Source organism: Ambystoma mexicanum, chromosome 3p (genome assembly GCF_040938575.1).
Source record: "Ambystoma mexicanum isolate Mex_15411 chromosome 3p, UKY_AmexF1_1, whole genome shotgun sequence".
Classification (NCBI taxonomy): Eukaryota; Metazoa; Chordata; class Amphibia; order Caudata; family Ambystomatidae; genus Ambystoma; species Ambystoma mexicanum.
In genome coordinates, this window is record NC_090925.1 from 385,384,421 (window position 1) to 385,406,901 (window position 22,481).

General features: G+C 47.6%; 1 protein-coding gene across 1 annotated transcript in view; it reads right to left on the reverse strand.

Annotated features, from left to right (window-relative positions):
- The window catches only part of NELFCD (negative elongation factor complex member C/D), a 591,264-nt gene that overhangs the window by 418,095 nt on the left and 150,688 nt on the right, over window positions 1–22,481 (reverse strand). Inside the window, exon 2 of the mRNA XM_069651053.1 lies at window positions 17,367–17,479. Coding sequence (XP_069507154.1) covers window positions 17,367–17,479 — 113 coding nt within the window. The remainder of the gene's footprint in view (window positions 1–17,366; window positions 17,480–22,481) is intronic.

Sequence of the window (22,481 nt, forward strand, 5' to 3'; positions counted from 1 at the left end):
TACCCCCCCTTACAGAAAGATTGGTTGGGCCAATTAAAATGCAAAATGTGGCATAACCAGATAAACATACCTTTGTCGTTTCCTGTTCAGGCAATAATGATGGAATTAGGCAATACGTCCTTTTTTGCTAAGGATGCTTGGAAGACTTTTTTGAATGTGAAAATTAGATTTCCAACGGATTGGCTTTGACTTTGTGGGACACTCGATGCAGTTGGGCGCTGTTGCTCTTTCCAGGCAGCTCCAATAATGTGCTCCAGTGGGATTGGTAGAACTAGTGTCACGACCGTATCCCCAGCGAGTGTTAAAGACTATTCGGGCCCCCTCAAATCCCTTGGAGCTAGTCCTTGTGCTGTTGGCATCGGAGGCACATGCTAGGACGGGGTTTCAATGGGCATTGGACAAGCATGGCCGCCCTCATGAGGAACGTTGGGGAACAGCATTCGGCGGTCTAGCATCCAGGGCAGGGCTCGCCCCGAAGGCACCTGGGATACCTGTTGGCCATTTAAACCACGCCCGATTAGAGGCACTCGCTTCGTGTTATTCTGCTCTAGCAGCGTGACGTTCACCGGGTCCTGCTCAGCATCCTGGCCTGCAAGGGCGAGAAAAGGCAAGAAGCATTGCCATCCTTACCTGTTCAGCGGCATCCTTCGGCAACCAAAATCGTCCAACGCTCACCATCTTCCTCCGACACCATCTCCGACATTGTGTGAGCTCCTTACCAGTCCGTCAGGAAGGCCATCTTCTCCAAGACATTTTCCACCCCCTTGGGTTCTGGAGAACCACTCATCTATTCTTCTCGACCTGCAAGACAATAGCACAGGTTAGCCATTTGCAAGGACGCTCGCAGCGCCGCTTGGCATTTCATCTTACCTTCTCGAACCCAGCTTCAGCATCCACCTCAGCCTCCAACATCTGCAAGAGGGGAGAAGGTTATTTGTGCTTAAATCACTAAAGACATTGCTCTCATCTTCATCTTCAAAGACTTACCTGAAAAAACGGAGTCGCAGCTGGTATGGACCCCGGCCCTCGCCAGTGAAGAAACTCGGCAGAACGGTGCCATTGACGACGCACGCCTGCCCAGCGCGGCAGGATGGAGAGCGCATCCTTATAGAAATCAAGGTGCGAGACGTCCCAGGGGAACCGCAAGGGGAACCGGAACCCGGGAGACGGGTCGCCAGGGAAGGAACAGCAGTTAAATTTCACCTCCCGTCTTCTAGAGCCGACCCTCGACAGCACGAACTCCAGGGAAGGGGAAGGGACCGAAGAGCATCCCAGCCAGTCGAGAGGCGTCCCCGTGGATACAAGGTGAGCGTTACACTAGGACTATTAAAAGAGGAATGTTCAGTAACCAACTATCAAAAGCTACTCAAGAATAGATATGCCTCAATCTTACATATCCATGTATCTAAACAAACAAGCTGCTAGTAGTTTAATGCTATTTCAATTCAATTTGCTCCAAACTATTTTTGGGTGCCTTTCAGGGTATTACTACACTTTTGCATAAGGGAATAGTTTCTTACCTGTAACTCCATTTCTCCAGCATTGGTATCTTTCATGGATTCACATGCTTTGAATATTCCCCGTCGTCAGGCTGGGAATCCCCGGTACATTATATAGACCCTTTCCCGTAGGAAAACTTTTTCGACGCTTATGCGTCCTATCCACCTCGTTTTGTATCATGCGTGCCCGAGCCGTCAGGACGTCATGATATAAATACAGGCCCCGCCCCCGCGCTCCCTCAGATTTCGGCCCCCAAAGTAGTGGGGGAACCGGTTTGCATGATCAGGGGAGGCAGGTGGGCGCATGTGAATCCATGAAAGATACCAATGCTGGAGAAATGGAGTTACAGGTAAGAAACTATTCCCTTCTCCAGCATTGGATCTTTCATGGATTCACATGCTTTGAATAGATTACATAGCAGTACTACCCCCAAGAGGAGGTGTGCATGCAAACCCCTATACATTCTTCGCAAAAGGCCGTTCCCTAAGATTATGTATACATCAGTAATAGTTTACATAGGGAAAAAACGGACCACATACAGTCATAAATTCCACAGGATGCCACCCCGCAGCCGGGGCTTACCTTACTGGAATAGGTGTCGAAGCACCGCCTGTCCCATCCGGGTGTCTTCGGCATGTTGCTGCGACAGGCAGTAATGGCGGGTAAAGGTGTGTGTAGTCGCCCAGGTAGCCGCCATGCAGATGTCCCCTAGAGGGACTCCGGCCCACAGTGCCGTCGACGATGCCGCTGCTCTAGTTGAATGAGCTCTTGGCCGTCGTAGAAGAGGCTTCCCTGCCTTGGAATGGCAGTACGAGATGGTAGATGACACCCATCTTGAAAGTCCTTGCTTTGAAATGGCTTTTCCTCTAGCACCCAACCCATAGGCCACAAACAGCTGTCTCGTTTCTCTGAACGGTTGCGTACGATGAAGATAAAACTTGAGAGCCCTTTTTACATCCAATGTGTGTAGCATGCGCTCCGCTCCCGAGCATGGCTCCGGAAAAAACGTAGGCAACACGATAGAAGAGTGTTTATGAAACACCGAAGGAGCTTTTGGTATGAACTGTGGGTTAGTGGCTAGGACTACCTTGGTCTTGAAAAATCGTAAGTATGGTGGGTCCACCATTAGAGCCTGAACTTCTGAGATACGTCGGGCTGAAGTGATGGCCACCAGGAAGGCCAATTTCCACGACAGAAACTTCAGAGACGATGATGACATTGGCTCAAACGGAGGTTTCATAAGAGACGTTAAGATCAGATTGAGGCTCCACTCCGGTGGAAATTTCTTCTCTGGAGGGAAACTCCGAAAGAGGCCTTTAAGGAAGTGCTTAATCAGGCGGTCGCTGAACAATGGTGCCGAGTGCCGTCGACGAGTAAACCTGGAAATGGCTGCTAGGTGTACTTTTATTGACGACACCGACAGGCCCATTTGAGCTAATAACAGCAAGTATGGAAGGAGCTGTTCCGGCCTAATCGATTGCGGGGCCAAACCTGGTTGATCCTCACACCATTGACAGAACCTTTTCCATTTGTACGCGTATGAGGCGTTTGTGGAAGGTGCTCTTGCCGCTTGCAGGATACGTCGACAGTCCTCCGGAATCGTTAGCCGACCAAATTCGGCGAAGTCAGGAGCCAGGCCGTCAACTTGAGGCTGTCCGGGTCGTGATGCCAAACGACACCCTCCTGTCGAGACAGAAGGTCGGGGGTCTTCTGGAATCTCATCGGTTCCGCCGCCGCTAAGTGTAGTAGGTCTGAAAACCACACTTGTCTGGCCCAGTATGGGGCCACCAGAATTACCCGACATGGGTACCTGAGGATCCATTGCAACGTCCTCCTGACAAGGGGAAAAGGAGGAAATGCGTACAGGAATTTGTTCGTCCATGGGAATGAGAACGCATCCCCCAGTGAGCCCTGCTGAGGCCATCTGCTTGCGTACTGATGGCATTTCTTGTTGTTCTTCGTTGCAAACAGGTCTATGGAAGGGTGTCCCCATTCCTTGAATACTTGTTGAAGTTGTTGGTCGTTCAGCACCCATTCGTGAACTTCGTTCATTTCTCTGCTGAGGGCATCGGCTTCCACGTTTTTCACTCCTGGTAGGTGAAATGCTAAGATTTGTATGTTGTGTTGAAGGGCCCAATGCCAGATTTTCTGTGCCTCTGTCGATAGGGACCTGGAACGTGTCCCTCCTTGTTTCCTCAAGTAGAACATCGTAGTGGTGTTGTCCGTCATGACACGCACCACCGAGTCCCTCAGTTGCGGAAGAAAAGACTTCAGAGCCCATCGCACTGCTCTCAGTTCTAGCAGGTTGATATGCAGGGAGGACTCCTGCAAAGACCACTGGCCTTGTACCTGTAACATATCCAGATGAGCTCCCCATCCGCTCAGCGATGCATCCGTCACCACCGTCTTTTGGAACTCTGGTTCCAGTAGAGGCATCCCTCTCGTTAGGTGAGTAGACACTTTCCACCAGCCGAGTGCTTGAACTAGTTGTTCGTCGACGACCAGTCTGTCGGACCAGCGACCTCTGCTCTGTGCCCAACGGTCCGCTAGAAATTCCTGGCAAGGCCTCATAAACAGACGGCAGTTGTTTATTAACGGAATGCAGGACGACATGGTCCCTAGCAGGGACATGTACTTGCGCACAGAGACTCTGGTACCGCCGCTCCATTCCGACGCCTTGTTTTGAAGTTTCTGAATTCTTTCGCTGGATGGTTTCACCAGGCTTGTGTGCGTATGAAACTCCGCTCCTAGAAAGACCAAGGTCCTCGAAGGCTCTACTGAGGACTTGTTGAAGTTTATTGCGAAGCCCAGTTCCTGTAAGATGGACATTGTGGCTCGTAGACTGTCTCGTGTTTGTTCCTTGGATGACCCTCTGATTAGCCAGTCGTCTAGATATGGATAGACATGATGACCATCCTTCCTTAAATGGGCCGCTATAGGGGCCAAGCACTTGGTGAACGTCCTGGGGGAGGACTTGAGCCCGAACGGGAGGACCTTGAACTGAAAATGCTTTCTCCCGACGACGAATCTTAAATATCTCCTGTGTCGTGGGCGTATTGGGATGTGAAAATAAGCATCCTGAAGGTCTAGTGAAGAGAGATAGTCCATGGGTTGCACCGATCTGATAACCTCTTGGAGTTTTAGCATTTTGAATTTTTGGCTCTTTAGCCACTTGTTGAGTACCCTCAGGTCGAGAATGGGCCTCCATTTGCCGTTTGGCTTTTTGACAACAAAGAACCTGGAATAAACTCCTTGGCCTTCCTGTGCCACAGGAACTCTCTCTACCGCCCCTTTTCGCAACATAAGCTCCGCCTCTTGTCGTAGGATTTGGAGGTGGGGCTGTGTCGAGAATAAAGGAGGAAGACGCGGAGGCTTGTCTTTGAATTGCAGCGCATGACCCATGCGAATCGTGTCTAGGACCCATCGATCTTTGGTGATGCATTTCCATCGGTCGAAGTGATGAGAGACTCGACCCCCCAGGACGTTCCGAAGGCCGTCATTGGTTGCTGGTTTGCTTGTTCTTCGTTGACGACGGACCTGAGCCTCGCCGCCTGGAGGCTTGATAGTCCCTGCTTCCACGTGCCGACTGGGACGCTCGTCTGAACCCTTGTGAAGAGTACGAGGGCCTGTTAAATCCACGGTCCCTCGAGGCTCCAAAGCGGGAGTTTCCAGAAGCACCTCTGAAAGGGCGAAAAGAGCGAAAATTTCTACCCGTTTGAAGGGCGCCGAGGGACCTAGCAGTATCCGTGTCTTCTTTCATCCCTTTCAGCGCTTCATCAACTTTTTCGCCAAACAGGTGCTCCCCTTCGCATGGCATGTCCAGGACTTTGTACTGTACTTCAGGACGGAAAGTAGTACATTTGAGCCACGCTTGTCGACGAAGCACTACTCCATGGTTGATTTGTTTGAAACCAGACTCTGCTAGGTCCACTGCGATATTAATAGCGTGGTTCGAGGCCTCCTCGCCGTCCCGCACCAGTAACATAGCTGCTTTTCGGTGTTCGTCTGGCAGGTGTTCTAGGATAGGGGCTAATTTGTGCCACATTTCCCTATCATATCGTGACACGATCGCTAAGGAATTGGCTGCTCTTACTGTCGTCGCTCCGACCGAGAGCACCTTCTTTCCAAATGCGTCCTGCCTCCTAGCCTCGCTTTCCGGTGGCGTTGAACATTTCTGCTGGACCCTGGCCTTCCTAGCTGCTGCCGCCGACACCACCGAGTCAGACAAAGGCTGTGATGTTAGACATTTTGGAGTGGACTCAGGAGCTTTAAACTTTTTCTCGATCCGTCCCTTTATGGCTGGTTCCGAGAACGGATGGCGCATCGTTTTGAGACCTTCTTGCCACACGTGGTCAAGGATTGGGATGGCAAATACCGATTTTCTCCTTTGACCCATATGGTCAAAAAGGAAACAGTCTTTCCTCTGCTCCTCAGGAATCAAGCCGAATTCGGAACACGCTTTCCCCATCATTGCATGGAAGGCTCCCACATCATCAGGGGGAGATGGCTGTGTCTGGCTCCTCGTAGACTCCAATTCTACATCCGAATTCCATGTCGGGTCCCTCGACGGTGACAGGGAGATGTCTGACCCAGAGTCATCATGTATAGAGTCGGACTCCGACAACTCACCCTCCTCCTGAGCTCGAGGACGATCTTTTACCGCCTGGGGAGCCGATGGGTGATTCGTCGACGAGCGAGCCGTACAAGTTTGCTCGTCGACGGAAGGTACAGACAGAAGTGACGATGACGTCCCAGGTTGAGGGAACTGGGTATCCAGCCGCTGTAGTAGCTTCTGAAGAGTATTAAGCACATCCAGAGACAAAACTGTCTGGGGGTTCAGCAACGTGGATGATATAGGTACCATACCCCCGCTCGCACTCGTCGCCGTCGTCGTCGACGTGGAAGGCCGTAAGCCTAAATCCAATGGCTGCAGAACCATGTCACCTTCCCCTTCCGCCGAGCAGGCCGTGTCTGGCTGCAGTAAGACCTCAGGGGGGATCGGGTCATAGACCTCAGGCAGCCAAGCCATAGACTGAGTTTCCGTCGACGAAGGAATCCCAACCGCTGCTGCTTGAACGGTAATAGGCATCGTCAACGACACCGAGGTCGACGAGGAAGTCGTCGTCGTCGAGCCTTTAGACTTCGTTGTCGATTTTGATGCCGACTTCCCGGCTGAAGCTTCTCGACTCACGGAAGACCTGGGACGGTCCCCTGAGGAGGATTTAGACAGCGCCAGCCTCTCCGTCTTAGATGATGAGGAGGAGGAGGGCTTTTTATGAGATGAGGAGGATCCAGCATGTTTCCCCTTATGCTTGTCCTCAGGGCGAATTTCTGCTGGCCGCACCTTCTTCGATGGAGGCTCCGACTTGCTCCTGGAGGCCGTGGAGCCAACTTCCGAAGCCGGGTAGGCACCCGCTCCGTCATTAAGCCAGTCGACCAGCCTTCTTTTACGGTCCTTAAGGGTTTTTTGGGAGAAACCCTGGCATATCTCACATGTATCCGCCGCGTGGTGCGGGTGGAGACAGTAGATACAGTCCATGTGGCCGTCTCCTTCATAAACCTTTTTGAGGCCACAGGTTGCACATGGGCGAAATAACGCCTTTCCAGACATAATTCTCCAGATTTGAACTTCGCTTACGCGAAACAGACAAAAAAACAATCTAGTTATCACTAGTAGTAACACGAAGATCCCACTGCTTTGAAAGACGGTTGAAATCTGAGGGAGCGCGGGGGCGGGGCCTGTATTTATATCATGACGTCCTGACGGCTCGGGCACGCATGATACAAAACGAGGTGGATAGGACGCATAAGCGTCGAAAAAGTTTTCCTACGGGAAAGGGTCTATATAATGTACCGGGGATTCCCAGCCTGACGACGGGGAATATTCAAAGCATGTGAATCCATGAAAGATCCAATGCTGGAGAATTGTTGTTACTATGTTTAAGGGTGCAGAAGAATTATTGACACAAAGGTAGCAGATTGGAGGCTAAAGATGTATTAAATAAGGAAGCAACATAAAGCCCATCTTTCCCTATTCCCAAGAGGGGTTTCCCTGCCTCAACTAAATATCTAAAGTGCCGGTCAGGATGTATGTTAAGGTAAAAGTGTTCATCATCATGTGTCAAGTAAGCCTTACTTCTGTCTCTAACACTATAAACTAAAGAATAAAGCAGTACTATTCTGGTCCCAGGAGAATGCCTCCCTTCTCCTGGTTTGTGGTCAAGGTTCCACACAATGTTTCCTTGGTGGGCCAGGAGAATGCCTCCCTTCTCCTGATGTCTGCCTCCCTTCTCCTGATGTCCAGTCTCAGATAGCATGGTGAAATGCCTCCCTTCCCCAGGTCACAAAGTTTCAAACAATGTTTACTTCATAAACCAAGAGAATGTCTCCCTTCTCCTAGCGTTCAGTTCCAAAAAGCCCGGGGGAAAGACTCCCTAACCCAGCTCACAAAGTTCTAAACAAATGCTTTCTCGGTGGGACAGGAGAATTTCTCCCTTCTCCTGGCATTCGGTCTCAGTCCAATAAATTAACACAGGGGAATTACCCCTTTCCCCAGGCCTGTTGGACCTTCCTCCTGTTCAGAGTTACCAGGAGAATGCCTACCATCTCTGGTTAATCATAAAACAATCTCAGGGGGAATGACTCCCTTCCCCATGTCTCTTCATTAGGTTTCACACCTACAAACCCCAAATGAGTGTTTAGGAGGGACCGCAACCCTGGATTCTCTTCTTTGATTGAGCCCGCTTGGTACACTTCCCTGCCACGAGGAAGAGAGAAGTCTTCTCACTTCCTTGGTTTGGGTCCTGACCCTTTTTTCTCTCCCTGTCTCTTTGTGTCCCATCGGCTACCTTGCTTGCCAAGTACTGACACAAGAGGTATAGTCCTGCTTGTTCTATCCGTAAAGGGTTTTTGCCTCCTGTACCTTCCAGCCTCTACTGGTCACCGCACCTCTCCCGTTACCTTGCTTGTTCCTGGGATGCCAGCCGGTTCTTCAAGGGGGGTCGCTCTTCTACTTCGTATGCTGCACTGTCATCGCTGTGTCTCAGTGCCTTCACCTCGCTTATCTCCTGCCTGGCCTTGGACTGACGGTATGAACGTTGCCTCTTGCGTTCACGTCACCGTCTGCCAGCCTCCTGCTATCGTTTGGACACCATTGGGCAAAGGAGTTCAGTGGTCGGATCGACTCCCGGAGCAGACTGCTCTGCATCTCCTTAGTGCTTGCCGGGCTTCACGATCTCTCGTCCTGGTTGTCTGTCTCTCCGATAGGTAGTCCTCCTTTGGTTTTTATGGCATAGGAGGAACCACAACTCTGTGCAAGTCTATACCGCTGCAGTTAATTCTTGGTATTACTCTTCATTTTTCTGTGTCCATCTGGTCCCAGTACTTGTATTACCTATGTTCCTGGTGGTGTTCTTTGTCTTGGTATTTTTCAAACCTTGAGGTAGTCTGTCTGATAACAGTACATAGGTCTACTGTCAACAAAGAGGATAGAAGGAGATATTGGGGTATGTGGGGTGTAATGTTCTCATAAGGGCTGTACCCTAGATGATCCTCCCACACTATACCACCCCCAGGGGCACTACTGGGTAGCAGCTTGAGCTCCCTGGCCTCATAGAAAAGGGGTTCCTCCAGGGGAGAAGTGACGCCAGCCGAAGGATCGTCCCATATTGTAATTTCAATTCCATCAGAACTTTAAAACATCTTTTTATTGAGTGCCCAAGGTGCTCAGAAACAAAGATTTGTGTTTTATTGGTTATGTACACCATGAATCGATGTTGAAAACAAATGGCTTCTGGAACTAAAGTCGAGTAATCAGATTTCTTCGATTATTGCAATGCATTTTTCTTGCAAGTACGATTACATTTAAATGGATGAATCAATAACTTTAATTTAAGTGTACGGTGTGTTTTCAAACCATAACTGAATAAAAATGTTATGAAATAAATGCAAATTGCATAACTATTGATTAACGGTACTACAGCAAATGTGTTAATGATCACTGCATTCATTTTTTCACTACAGAGTGCATTTATATTTAATAACCAACACATTCTGCTATAATACCGTGATTACCATGTCAACAAATGATTTAGGTGAACACATAGCTCTCAACTCACACGCATTTGGCGGGTGTCACCCGCCTTGTAAAGAGCTGACTCACCCGCCAAGCCTCCTGCACGCCCATTCATTTCAATGGGCGTTTCACCCGCCAAAAACAAAATCGGGTGATTTCACCCGCCTTTAAAACACACATGGTTGAGAGCTATGGCTTAACACCAGAAATGAATAAGGTTGATGACAAACCAGGTCAGTGGGGGACATATGTAAATATAATTCAACATGCATATTAATGAATTTTACACTGATCAAAAGATTTAAAAAGCCACTGACCAAATCATGCACATGAAAAAAAACAATACGTATCTTTCATGTCACATTCAATTACATGATTTTTTAATAACTGTTGAAGTTATAACTATTCCATATAAACAGTATTTAATGTATAATCTGTAGAATTTGATATCACATCCAGTTTAATGCACATTCCTCACGGTTTCATTTAATGTTGTAGACATATTTTAGTCATCAACAGGTTTCGACAAGCAACATGCTTTTTTGTCAGGCTCCAAGTTTGTGTGTTATGCAACGATGATCTGACACTTTGAAATGCACAGGTTGTTATGTTTTTGGAAAACCTTTTGGTAAAAGAACCAGTAAAATGTATTATCTTGGGGGCGTGGCTAGGTACGTCATCATAAAGATGGCTGCCCGATTGAGAGGGACGGAAAAACACATCGCATACCTATCCTGGCATCCCAAATTGTGTGAGAATGGCGCAGCGACACTCCTGAGCCCTGTGGCCACGGCTGGGTGAAGTTTGGTGAGCCGGCGTCCTGTGGAGTGGCCTGGATGGTGGGTTGCAGGCCTTACAGCAAGATGGCAGTCGCTGGCTGGGCCTGGATGTGAAGGTGGGGCACCTACTGGAGACCTGTGTCAGAGCTGCTTTCAGCGCATCCTGCCATGCAGTGGATCGTCGCCCACTGGGCACGTTGCCACTCTGTGGGGGTGCCTGCATAGCTCTCAACCATTTGTGTTGCAAAAGCGGGTGAAAACACCCGATTTTAGTTTTGGCGGGTGAGAGGCCCATTGAAACGAGTCGGCCGTTTACAAGGCGGGTGACATCCACCAAAAGCGTGTGAGTTGAGAGCTATGTGCCTGTGGTGGGGTTGGTGGGGGGTGGGGCACGACATCTGCCCTAGAAGGTGGATGGAGGCCAGCGCTGTGTGCAGCTTGGAAATGCAGGGGGCAGCATGCAGGAGAGCGGCGCCTTTGGCGCCAGGTGCTGCCTACCTGAAATCCATCTGGGCTGATTCAGCAGTGATCCTAAGTCTGCTGGTAGAACATCGGTGAGTTGGGGGTTGCCCGCGACCCCCAGGGCGCTCACTTGCTGGTGCCTATGCCACAGAGACTGAGGCTCTGGGAATGGGCCCCTGGCCGTGCTACTGCACCGAGCACCACTGCAGGAGGACGGTGGCCCAGTCGGGTCTGCCGCCTTGCGGGTGCCTCCCCGTTAAGCTGCCTTCTGAACTGAGCGCACAGGCAGGATTTCATCTTCTGCTGCAGGTAGCTGTGTAAAACGAAATGCTGAAGGAAAAAGAAAATCATTCAAGTGCGAGCAAAAGTGCTTCAGCAAGCTATGGGTCATGGCGTTTTGGGAAGACACCGGCTGCTGTAATGTAATGCCTGGATTCAGTGCTCCTGCATTTCTCCTGCTGCACCTTAATGGGAGTCACTTGCAGCACCCAGATTTTGCACTGCACGGCATGGGGCCCAGCAAAGGTGTGATGCATGTTTAGAAGTTTGCTGTATTGGGTTCCCCACGCCCAATTTGATATGTGAGGTGGGGATTGGCAAGGCTTGCTGTTGCTGCTTCTTGAGTGATCATGTCCGAAGACCTGGTGATATATCCCTGCTACCGCCAAGTAGATGAAGGGGGCGCCTTCAATTTAGCTAATCTACCCGTCTGCTGAGGATTCTATATTCTGTCTGAAGCCTTTTTGATGTACCGTCACTCATTCCTGAAGTACTGAAGTCCTGGCTGCGGGGGTGGCACTGGTGAGTTGTCACGCTAGTATGCCCTATGCCTGCTGAGGGAGGTTTTGGACTGACATTGGGCATGCCTGTACCTGGGTTTGATCACCTGCCTGGGCGAGCTGTGCTTTGTCTGCGCTCCTTGAGAATTCTGGCGACCTGCTAGAGTGGTGGCTTGGGTGGGTACATCTGCGGAAGCATAGCCTCAGCCCCTTTGGTGTACAAGCATTGCAGTAGGTGCGGACCTCACTGGCTGTGGTCTTCTAGGTTTGAAATGTCTAAAACGCCAAAGTCAGGGAAGCAAGGGGATATCTCGGCAATGCTACTGTCTTCAGATAAGAGCAAGCGTATTGAGGTTGCGTTGGCTCTGGTACATGGGGTTGACCCACTCCCAGCTATGCTTACACAGATGTTTACCAAGTCTGACCTGCAGGATCTGTTGGCCGAAATTCGTAAAGAAATCCACAAAAGCACAGAGGAACTCTCCCACAAGATCCGGACATTAGAAGAGTTTCAGAAGCTGAGCACAGGGTTTCAGAGGTGGAGGATACTCTCTGTGAGCAGTCCTATGAAGTGAGTGAGTGCTCCAATCGACTAGAGGCCTTGGAGGCCTGCGGCGAGGCCCTGGAAGACAAGCAGGAGGATGGGGAAAAACACTCCTGCAGAAATAATATCCGGATCCATGGCATTTCTTCAGCGGTGCGAGACTAAGACCTACCCATTTTTGTGGCTGACCTCTTTTGTTCGATTCTTGAACTGCCTGGGGATCAAGAGACTTGACAGGACTCACCGGGCCAGACCTCGTGCCTCCCTGACCCAGGACAGGCCTGCTGATGCGCTGTCCCGGGTTCACTTCTTTAAACTGAACAAACGCATAATGGCTAAGGCTAGACCCTTGACATCCATCACTTTTCGCAACATGTCACTCCCCCTGTACCAGGATTTGGAGTGGACTACTCTGGCGAAGCGAAAGGCACTGCACCCGCTGACTGGCTACGTACAAGGGAAGTGCCCTATATTTATGTATTTTGCCATTTGGATAGCGCACAAAGCCTGGAGGCATCTAGGTGCTTTTACTCAAGAAGGTAGTTACAGTGGTTGCTTAACAATGGTGGAAAGTTACAGTCATTACATGGTTGAGATAAGTGGGGCTTTCCTACTGCTCTCCATTTCATTCATCAAGGGAGGTGCTGGGAGGTTCAAACACTGAAGGAATCAGACAGCTTGCTGAATACAGAGGGGGCAGGTGGGGGAGACCCGAAGTGTGAGCAGGATTCGAGTCAGGGTACTGATCCGGTGGCCTCGCAGAAATGGCGCAGTGGGGGACGGGGAGGCGCGTGAAGGGGCCAATCAGAAAGACTTGAATAATCTAGGGTCTTGCGTTGTAGCTTGTTTGTTGTGGTGATATTTCCCCTGAAGCAGAGTCTGATGGGGTGCCCTTGTGGATTGGTTTGTGGTGTTCCGGGGAGGGGGCTTGTATTGGACTGCAAGGGCTGAGCTGGGAGAGAGAGTCTTTTGGGTTATGGCTCTTTTCTGCCCAAGTCGGGTCCCGACAGAGGTTCCAAATCTCTTGAAGTCTCTCTTATTTGAGCATGGTTTGTGGTTGGGGTGAGGGGGGCTAGAGGGTTTGTTTATGTTTGCTGTGAGTCGGACGGTTACTCTATGAAACTAATGTGTGGGCAGTTTGGGCTGTGGTGATGGGGGAGGGCATCTTGATTTGCAGGGAAATGTTGGCTAAAGTAGTGAGTGATGCTGAGGGGGAGGACCTCAGGTTGATGGGCACATGGAACATACAGGGTTTGAATTCCCCAGTGAAAAGGAAATCTGTGTTGGGTAAACTAAGGAACAGGTCTTTCTCCATTGTGTTCCAAGAGGCCAATCTGCTTGTGCAGGATGAGAAGCGAAAGTAAAATTCAGGACTCGCAGGGGTGCTACGTTTGTGTTAAAGGCCTGTTGTGGGATTGGATGTTCACGTTGGTGTCCTTACGTCACAAATGTTGCCCAAGAAGTATTCCTGCAAAGCTTTCTACTCGAGGTGCTCCCTTTTGCTGACGGGCAAGTTATGTCATGTCAGGTGGGGATTTCAATCTGGTACCCAGCCCCCTGGTGGACAAGACTCTCCGCCCTACCAAGTTAGAAAACACTCAATGGCTTTTGGACTATTGCTCCGTGTATTGGGGTTAGATGACACATGGAGACTGGCTCACGGGTAGGACAGGGGACTTCTCTTTTTACTCACATGTTCATGGGGGTTTCTCTAGGTGGGATCTCATTCTTATTCCTAGTACGTTATACCCATGTGTCCGAGGGGTGGAAATGGGTACGTGCACCCTGTCTGATCATGCCCCTGTGTCAGTGTTTCTGGCAGTGCTGGATTCCCCCAAGATGCCCAGACGCTCATGCAAGTTATATGACCCGGTGCTTAGAGACCCTGTGTTGACTAGAGAACTGGGGGAGATCATCTCAATTACTGTAGGGAAAATAAAAACTCTGATCCCACATGGAACATTGCGTGGGACATTATGAAGGCCGTAGTTAGGGGGGGGGGAGCTCAATAGCAAATCTGCGGCTTCTACTAGAGCGAGGCAGCTGGTTATGGTGGGATTGGAAAGGAAGGTTACTCAAATTGTAAAGGAGCACAAGAAGTTAGTGTCTCGTAAGGCATTACGTGAACGAAGGACGGCAGGGAAAGAATTGGAGGCGCACCTGGCTGACAGGTCAGCTCAGGTAATGCTAAAAGCCAAACAGTTTTATTACGCTAATGGGACTCGAGCCAATCGCCTCCTGGTGGCCAATATGCGCAAGCTCCAAACCCGGAACTCTGGGTTAGCCTTACGTGATGAGCAGAGGGTGGTGCTGCGGGTAGAGGCAGATAAATTGGGGATTTTTGAGGCTCATTTTAAATCAGTATACAGAGGTGAGCTCCCCTTTGCAGAAGCCCAGGCCCAATATTTGAAAGATGCGCACCTGCCCAGTTTATCCTGCGAGGATCAGGAGTCTCTGGAGACGCTGATCTTGCTGGTGGAAGAGGAATGGGCAATCAAGACCCAGAAGAATAAGGTTCCGGGTCCCGATGGATTCATGGCTCCCTTTTACAAGAAATTCCACAATCTTCTAACGGGGCATAGTTGTCCAGACTGTCAATTACAAGGGGCACGAGGCAGGGCTGCCCTCCATCTCTGTTGATTTTCGCCTTGTGTATGGAGCGGTTTGCTAGCTGAATTAGAGCTAATTGGGCGATAGAGGGCACCCGGGTCGGGGAGACAGACTATAAGGTGTCCCTTTATGCAGATAATGTTTTGCTCACACACAGTAATTCCCGTTCCTCCCTAGCTGAGGTGCTGCAGGAGTTAGATGGTTTTAGCCGGGTCTCTGGGTTTAAGGTAAACTATGATAAATCGCATGGCCTGGATGTGTCTTTGAGGCCCCAAGAAAGGAGTGTTATCGGGGCTCTTGCTCCTATACTATAGATCCAGGAGTCTATCCCCATCTGTATCTGGTGGTGCGCATCATCCCTGGTAGGATCTCAGAGGTCTTTCAGGCTAATTTCCTATTGCTATTTCAGGAACTGGCAGGTGGGAACGCCAGGAGATATCTTGGTTTGGTTGTATTTCAGCGATCAAAATGTATCTGATTGTGCGCTTGCTTTACCTGTGCTCGGCATTGCCGATGAGGATCCCCGACTCGGATCTCCGCAAACTTCAGTGGAAGGTCTTCAAAATTATCTGTGGAAACAGGCGTGCAAGGATGTCTAGCAGAGTGCTGCTGAGGCCAGTGGGCGTGGGTGGCCTGTGGTTCCCTGATGTCTTTCGCTATATCCTGGCCGCGCAGCTTTCTTGTGTTTTTACCTGAGGTGAGCCAAGCTCGCAACCAAAGTGGAAATTAATTGAACCAGCCCAATTCAGCGGTAGACTTGACTCAGCTACCTTATATAGACAAGAAGGGGAGGAATCTCTCTGCTAGCAACAACTAAATGTACAATATCTGACATGCGGAGGGCTCTCCACAGGTGGGGGGTGTCAATGGGGATGGGGCCCCTTACACCTATATGGGACAACCCAAGTTTTCAGCCTGACCTTCAACGCAGGGACTTTGGTAAGTGGGTAGCGGGTGGCTTGTTGAACCTGCATCAGCTTTACAATGATAAAAACCCAATAACGTTTGACGAATGTAAACGCACCTTTAATCTGCCGGAAACTGAACGGTTTCGCTATGCACAGCTGCAGCATTGGGCTTCTCACACACTCACAAAGAAGGGTGCTACCAGGCCACTGTCTGCTCTTGAGTTATCTTTACAAGAGGGTTTGTCACGGGTCGTATCTCGAAGTTATAGAAGCTATTGGACACAGGTGACCCAGTGGTGCGCCTACCGTATATGGCTAAATGGGAAGTAGACCTGAGTGGGCCCATGGAAGATGAGGAATGGCTGAGACTATGGGGTGGGATGCTTAAGTCTTCCAGATGTGTCACAGACAGTGAATGTTCCTATAAATGTTGGTACATGTAGGTTGGTACCTACAGGTGGTATCTCACCCCTGAAACGTTGCACCACATTGTTAGAGATTACTCTGTTGCTTGTTGGCGGTGTTGTGATCCTGTGGGTTCTCTTTCATATGGTATGGTCGTGTCCTAAAGTAGGCCTCTTCTGGAAGGAGGTGCTCTCTAAAATAAGAATATATCACAGGACTGTCACTCTCTATGGACCCCACGGGTGGTAATTCTAGGTTCTACTGGTGGACTGTTCCCCCTTACAGGCCAAATGGCCACCCTAATTGGGCATTTTCTCATGGCAGCAAAACTAACCATTGCCCAAACCTGGAGGTGTGTTGATGGGCCGGTGGCCCAGATTTGGTGGGTTAAGATATGGGACATTTTGGGTGCTGACAAAATTACGGCACTCTGTGAAAGACGCTATGCCAAATATGTCTGTCTGGATCCCATTTATTGACTTTGCAGAGACTTATCCTGCCCCCTTAGCCACTCTTGCTGCAGCACTTTTCCTCACTGTGAAGCCATGTCACCTGGGGGGGTGAATGGGTTGACATTGTTTGCAGGGAGAGGGGTGGGCGGTAGAAGCGGGATCTTGTTTACATTGTACTCCATTTGTTTGGCATGGTCACTTGTCGCCAGAATTGTCTGACCTGAGCCGTCATTTATATTCTTTTCTGTTCCCACAGTACGTTAAATTAAAATAAAGTTTTTGGAGAAAACAAAATATATATATTATCTTTGCACATTTTATAGTGAGCTCAGGGCATTCAACCAAAAGCATGCACATTTGTGGTACCCAACTTAATGCTAAACAGTAGCTGGGTGTTACCGACACCATACTGTGTTAAAAGAATGGTATAATGTTCCACTATTTTTAGATGGAGAGAAGTGTTTAACCTGAAAATAAGGAGGCCAGTTATCTCAACTGAACGGGATCTAAAGTGAAATGCATAAGTGAATATTACAGACTGCGTTATTTTCTAAAAGCGTAATATTTCAACAGTTGCCAAGAATGGGATGAGTGAAGGTAACCGGGATGACCAGCATGAACAGAAATTGCAGGTGCATATCTCCTTTTGATATGTATACAGTTTCGACGAGAAATGTTTGTGTAATAGTTGAGTACAGTATTTTTTCTACATTTTACATGATGCTTTGTGTGGGCAACTATTACCAAACTGTTTTAATATATTTTGTTTAACACCTAAGGTAGAAAGACTATTCTTGAAACATAAGAATGTCAGTTATCAAAAGGCATTTACTATTCACTACAATGTACTCACCGTTTAAGAGTATTAAAAATGGCAGGTTCCATTATATAATCCCGACTGCAGAACTTGTTAAGGCTTTCCTGTTGAACCTCTGCATCATCTTCGGCCTCACCATACTCATCATCCTGAAATGTAAAAATGTTAAACCATGGTTTTATAGAACATCTTTGCTGATGTGATTAAAATGTTTACAGATCAACAACAAGAACCCAGGTAAAAAATACACAAGTCTTTATCATTTCAACTGTATTTCTGAGCTGAAGCCAATGCACAATGAGTTTCAGACTTTAAGCATTTTTTCTTAATCCCTTAGCTAGCTAACTTTGTTATTGTTGATGGGAGATGCGTTTACTTTCTAACTTTATTATAAAATTATATACACTATTTTGAGGAACCATGATCAACACCATTGTTAAGGTCTTTATTCTTTAAAATCTACTGGAAAGTTACCACTTTCTGAAAAACTTTGTATCGCTCTTCCCAAGCAAGAACAATGTGAAACTCTCATACCTCCACGTTAAAGAAACAAATATCACACCCTTTATGCCAATATCCCCAAGTTCAATTTGAAAAGTGGACCATTAAGCAGTCAAAAAGCACCACAATAATCCTGAAACGACGAACAAGAGGTTGATGAAATCCTGGACCCCCGGAAAAAGACATATACAGGGCCATAGACAAGCAACTTCAAAGTTGCAAACGGGCTATAAGGACTGACTCCTTCCATCACAACCTTAATGAACACACTGGCCTCTGGCTTGATTCCCCAAAAGCTCTAACTTGTCACTGTAGCACCTGGTACGAAAAAGAACAATGGCAAACCAGATAGCCTCTCCAATAATGAACTATTTCCAGGCTTCCTGACTTAATTAACGTGTTTGAGAGGTTGCCATAAAACAGCTCGCACCTCATTTAAAATCCAATCTGATTTCACACTGGTCATGGATCTGAAGCTGCAATATTTGACAACTGGGAAGAAATACTTCTGGGAATCAAAGCCTTTGTTGTTTTTCAACTACTGGATTGGTTTTATCAGGTGCCATTGATGCCCTTCATCAAAAGGTGCTTCTTTCCCAATTGTCCACGGCTGCTAGAATTGGAGGCAACGCCCTCAAGCAGTTATCGGGCCAAGCTCACACTACTCATGCAATCAACAAATATCACATATGGGGTAGCCCAAGGAAACGCGCTATTCCCCCCGCCCCCCAATTCACATCAGTATCTACATGCCCCCTCTGACTAGCATCATGGAGCTCTAAAACATCCAATACCACAAAAACTCCAACAATATTTTTGTAAAATTCAACAGCAGACAAAAGACTGATCATGTGGGTACTAGTCTGACCTATATGAAATTCACACACACATACTTTGCAGTCAGAGTAGTGTATGAGATGTATATCTCGTATACACACACATAGCATACATTACTAACCGTAATCGTATTTCTGATGCTTGTATCTGCTTAGATTCACATGCTATGCATAGGCCGACATCTCATGGTAGTCACGCAGTTTTGCATTACTTGTTTTCGACACACGAAAAAGGACGCGGGCTAGCTGTGTTTGTAATACTATCCCTAAGTTTGGCATCTACTGTACCCATGGTCCTTCACACGTCAAAGTCCCTCAAATTGTTTTGTTTCTGACACAAGGGTGCATGAAGTGTTTGCGTGAGTACAAGAAAGAGAAGATAAAAAGGTAGAGATAGAAACATCTATGCACCTTCAAACTCCAGGAGGGGAGGAAGGGTGGGAGCATGTGAATCTAAGCAGATGCTTTATCATCAGAAATACGATTACGGTGAGTAAGGTATGCCTTCTGAGGAAGCTTGTGGATCTGCTTAGATCACATGCTATGTGTAGATTAGCGAGCAGTAAACTGAGACAGAGGTGAGTTGTGAGAAGGTACATCGGCAAATAGATGTTTTTACTAACAGTTGTCTCACCAGTTAATCTGCTTTGGGGTGTGCATCTAGGCAGTGTATGAATGGAACTCCAAGTAGCAGCCATGCAAATTGCCATTTATTGCAAATGTTCCTATAGATACAAAGTAACCCCTGTGCCTTGTGTAGAGTAGGCTCTTAGTGTAAAAGATAGTCTTTGACAGTGAGTAGCAAAGCTGGAAGCACTGGACTATCCATCTGGCGATTGCATTCACAGAAACATGATCTCCATCTCTGCCAATTGCTATAGAAACTAAGAGTTGATCCGTTTTCCTCAGTGGTTTTGTTTATGTAGTACAAGACCGCCCTCCTTACATCTAGGGTATGGAGGCTTTTTTCTGCAGATTTTGAAGGATGTTGAAAAAAGGTAGGAAGTTCAATAGACTGATTAAAATGGAACTTTGATATGAATTTTGACAAAAATCTAAAATGTGTTCTAAGAACCACCTTGTCTTTGTGGATGATCATTAAATGGTCTTGTACTGAAAGTGCTTGCAGTTCATTGACTTGTCTTATGGAAGGGCTAGCCACTAGAAATGCAGTCTTGTATGTTAAATGCTTCAGACTAGCCTTGTGCATAGGTTCAAAGGGTGGACCCATGAGTTATGTCAATACAACATTGAGGTAGAAGTGGTGGGTTAGTATTTTTACTCCCTCCATGAATGCTTTGATAACTGGTAGTTTCCAACAAGATAACTTGTTTTGCGACAGCTACTAAGTGTACTTCGATAGAATTAAAGACTAAACCAGAGTCTAGTAGGTAAAGCATATAGTTAAATATGTGGAAGGGAGAACAATCTATTTGACTTGGGTTGCATGATCTGCACCAAATGACAAACCTTTCCACTTGTTAAAAGAAGTGTCTTGTGTTAGGCTTCTGTGCTTCCTTAAGGATGTCCACACACCTTTTCCTGGCAGATTTAAATGCCCAAATGCTATGACTTCAGGAGTCATGCTGCCAAGTTCAGAATTTGAGGGTATAGATGGAATGTCGTCCCCTTGTATTGGGACAGCATGTTGAATGGGTACGGAATCTAGATTAGTTTGCACATTGCTAGTTTGGGTAGGCGTGGAAACCATGGTTGACGCGCCCACATTGGAGCCATCAGAACTAGCATGACTTTTTCCTGGTGCATCTTGTGCACTAGTGGAATTGGTGGAAAAGCGTAAGCAAATTTCCCTGACCAACTCATCCACAGGGCACTCCCCTTGGATCCTTGTTGGGGAAACCTTGATGCAAAGTCTAGGCATAGTGCGTTTTGCTTTGTTGCAAACAAGTCTTGAGGTATATGCCCCCATTAGGGGAAGATATCACTTAAGATATCTTTGTGAATTTGCTACTCCTGTTCTGCAGGTAGATCTGCTCAGTGTGTCTGCTCGTGAATGGTGACACTAGGAAAATTATTAATTTGAGTGACCACTTCCAAATCTTTTGGGATAACTTGGACAGTGTGTCCCGCCCCGTTTGCTTAGATAAAACATCGCAGTGGTACTCTCTGTGAGGACTAGAACCGTTTGCCCCGCTAGGTGTCGTTGAAAAGCTTGCAGTGCTTTGAGGACTGCTAGCAATTCTAGTAAGTTTATGTGTTTTTTTGCTGTTTGTGTCCCCACGCTGTGTGCAGTATGATGAAGGTAATGAGGCGTCTGTTGGGAGAGTGTTGCAAAAAGGTTTCCCTTTTAACATGTTGTCTTTTGACCTCCAGCATAGAGCTTGTATAAAGGTTAGCAAAACAACCACTAGATGGTCCCGTTAACCGCTTCACTAGCCATGTATTGGGCGCATGCAGAGCTCCAGATAAGATTTGGAAGTGGGAGTATTCCGTTTTTTAAAGTTGGGAGTACTATGATTTTTATGGGAGTAAAACATATAAGTCCAATTCCCAATGAGAGTATTTTGTGAGTGAGTAAAATATGTTTTAACTGAAAAACAAACGTTTTCGTAATATTAATTTCTTTGCACCTAGTTATTCATGCACAATAAAAGATACAGGTTTACTTCTTTCAATCAGGCAGTTAAAATAGTAGTTTCTTCCTGTGGTACTATGGAGCTGTGAGGGCGAAACCAGGGGTGCAAGATTCTACATGTCTTTTTCCTATTTTTTGTTGGGAGTATTTTTACTGCCAATTTTGATTTCTTGGGAGCATTTGCCAGTTTTTAAAGGAGTAAAAGTGGTGATACACCCCTTATCTGTGGGGATAGACGCATGCGCAGCCACGCATGTGGAACAAGATAAATGCATCAAGTCATCATCCCAAGCTGGCGCATTGCCTTGTGCACGGTTATCTGACGACCGGCTGTGTAGAGAAGTACTTGAAATAACATGTTTTTTACTCTCTCGTTTGACGGGATTACCAACACCTCATGAGTCTTTATAATTTCTCCTAGAAATTGTTTTATTTCATTAGGGATGAGACTTGATTTTTTCTCATTGATGGAGAACCCCAATTCCAACAATAGATTGATTGTCCTTTGGGTGTTTTTGCAAATTTGTGGCATTTCCCCCGTTTTGAGCCAGTTGTCGAGATAAGGGCACACTGGTTGATTCTCTCTTTAGGTGCCCTTCTACTACTGCTAGTACCTTCATGAATACCCTTGGCGCTGATAAAATGCCAAAGGGGAGGACTTTAAATTGGTAGCGTTTGTTTGCAATCTTGAAGCACAGGTATTTCCTGTGCGCTGGCAACATTGAAATATTAAAGTATGTATCGCATGTGCAATGTTGCCATGAAACCCCCTTGTTTTAACAGGATTACCTGCTGCAACGTTGTCACGGGAAAACATTTGAGGCTTGACATATGTGTTTGCTGGACGTAGGTCTAGTACAGGGCGCATAGTCAAGTCTTACTTAGGTATAAGGAAGTATATTGAACAGATACACTTGTTTACCTGGTCTGCAGGGACTAGTTTGACTGCGCCTTTCTGGAGTAAGGACTAAATTTCTTCTAGAAGAATCTTCTTGTCTAGTGGCAACATCTTCTGGTGTTTTGAAGGTTGTGTTTTGGGGTCCTTCTAGAAACTCGATTGAGTTACCCCCTGCCACTGTGGATTACTACTGATCGGATATGATCCCCCTCCTATGCATGGACGAACTGGCAAATGCGACGTCCGACTGGAGTTGCATGGGTGGGAATTTGTATCGGGACGTCACTATTTAGAGACAGGGGAGCCACTGGTGACAGAGG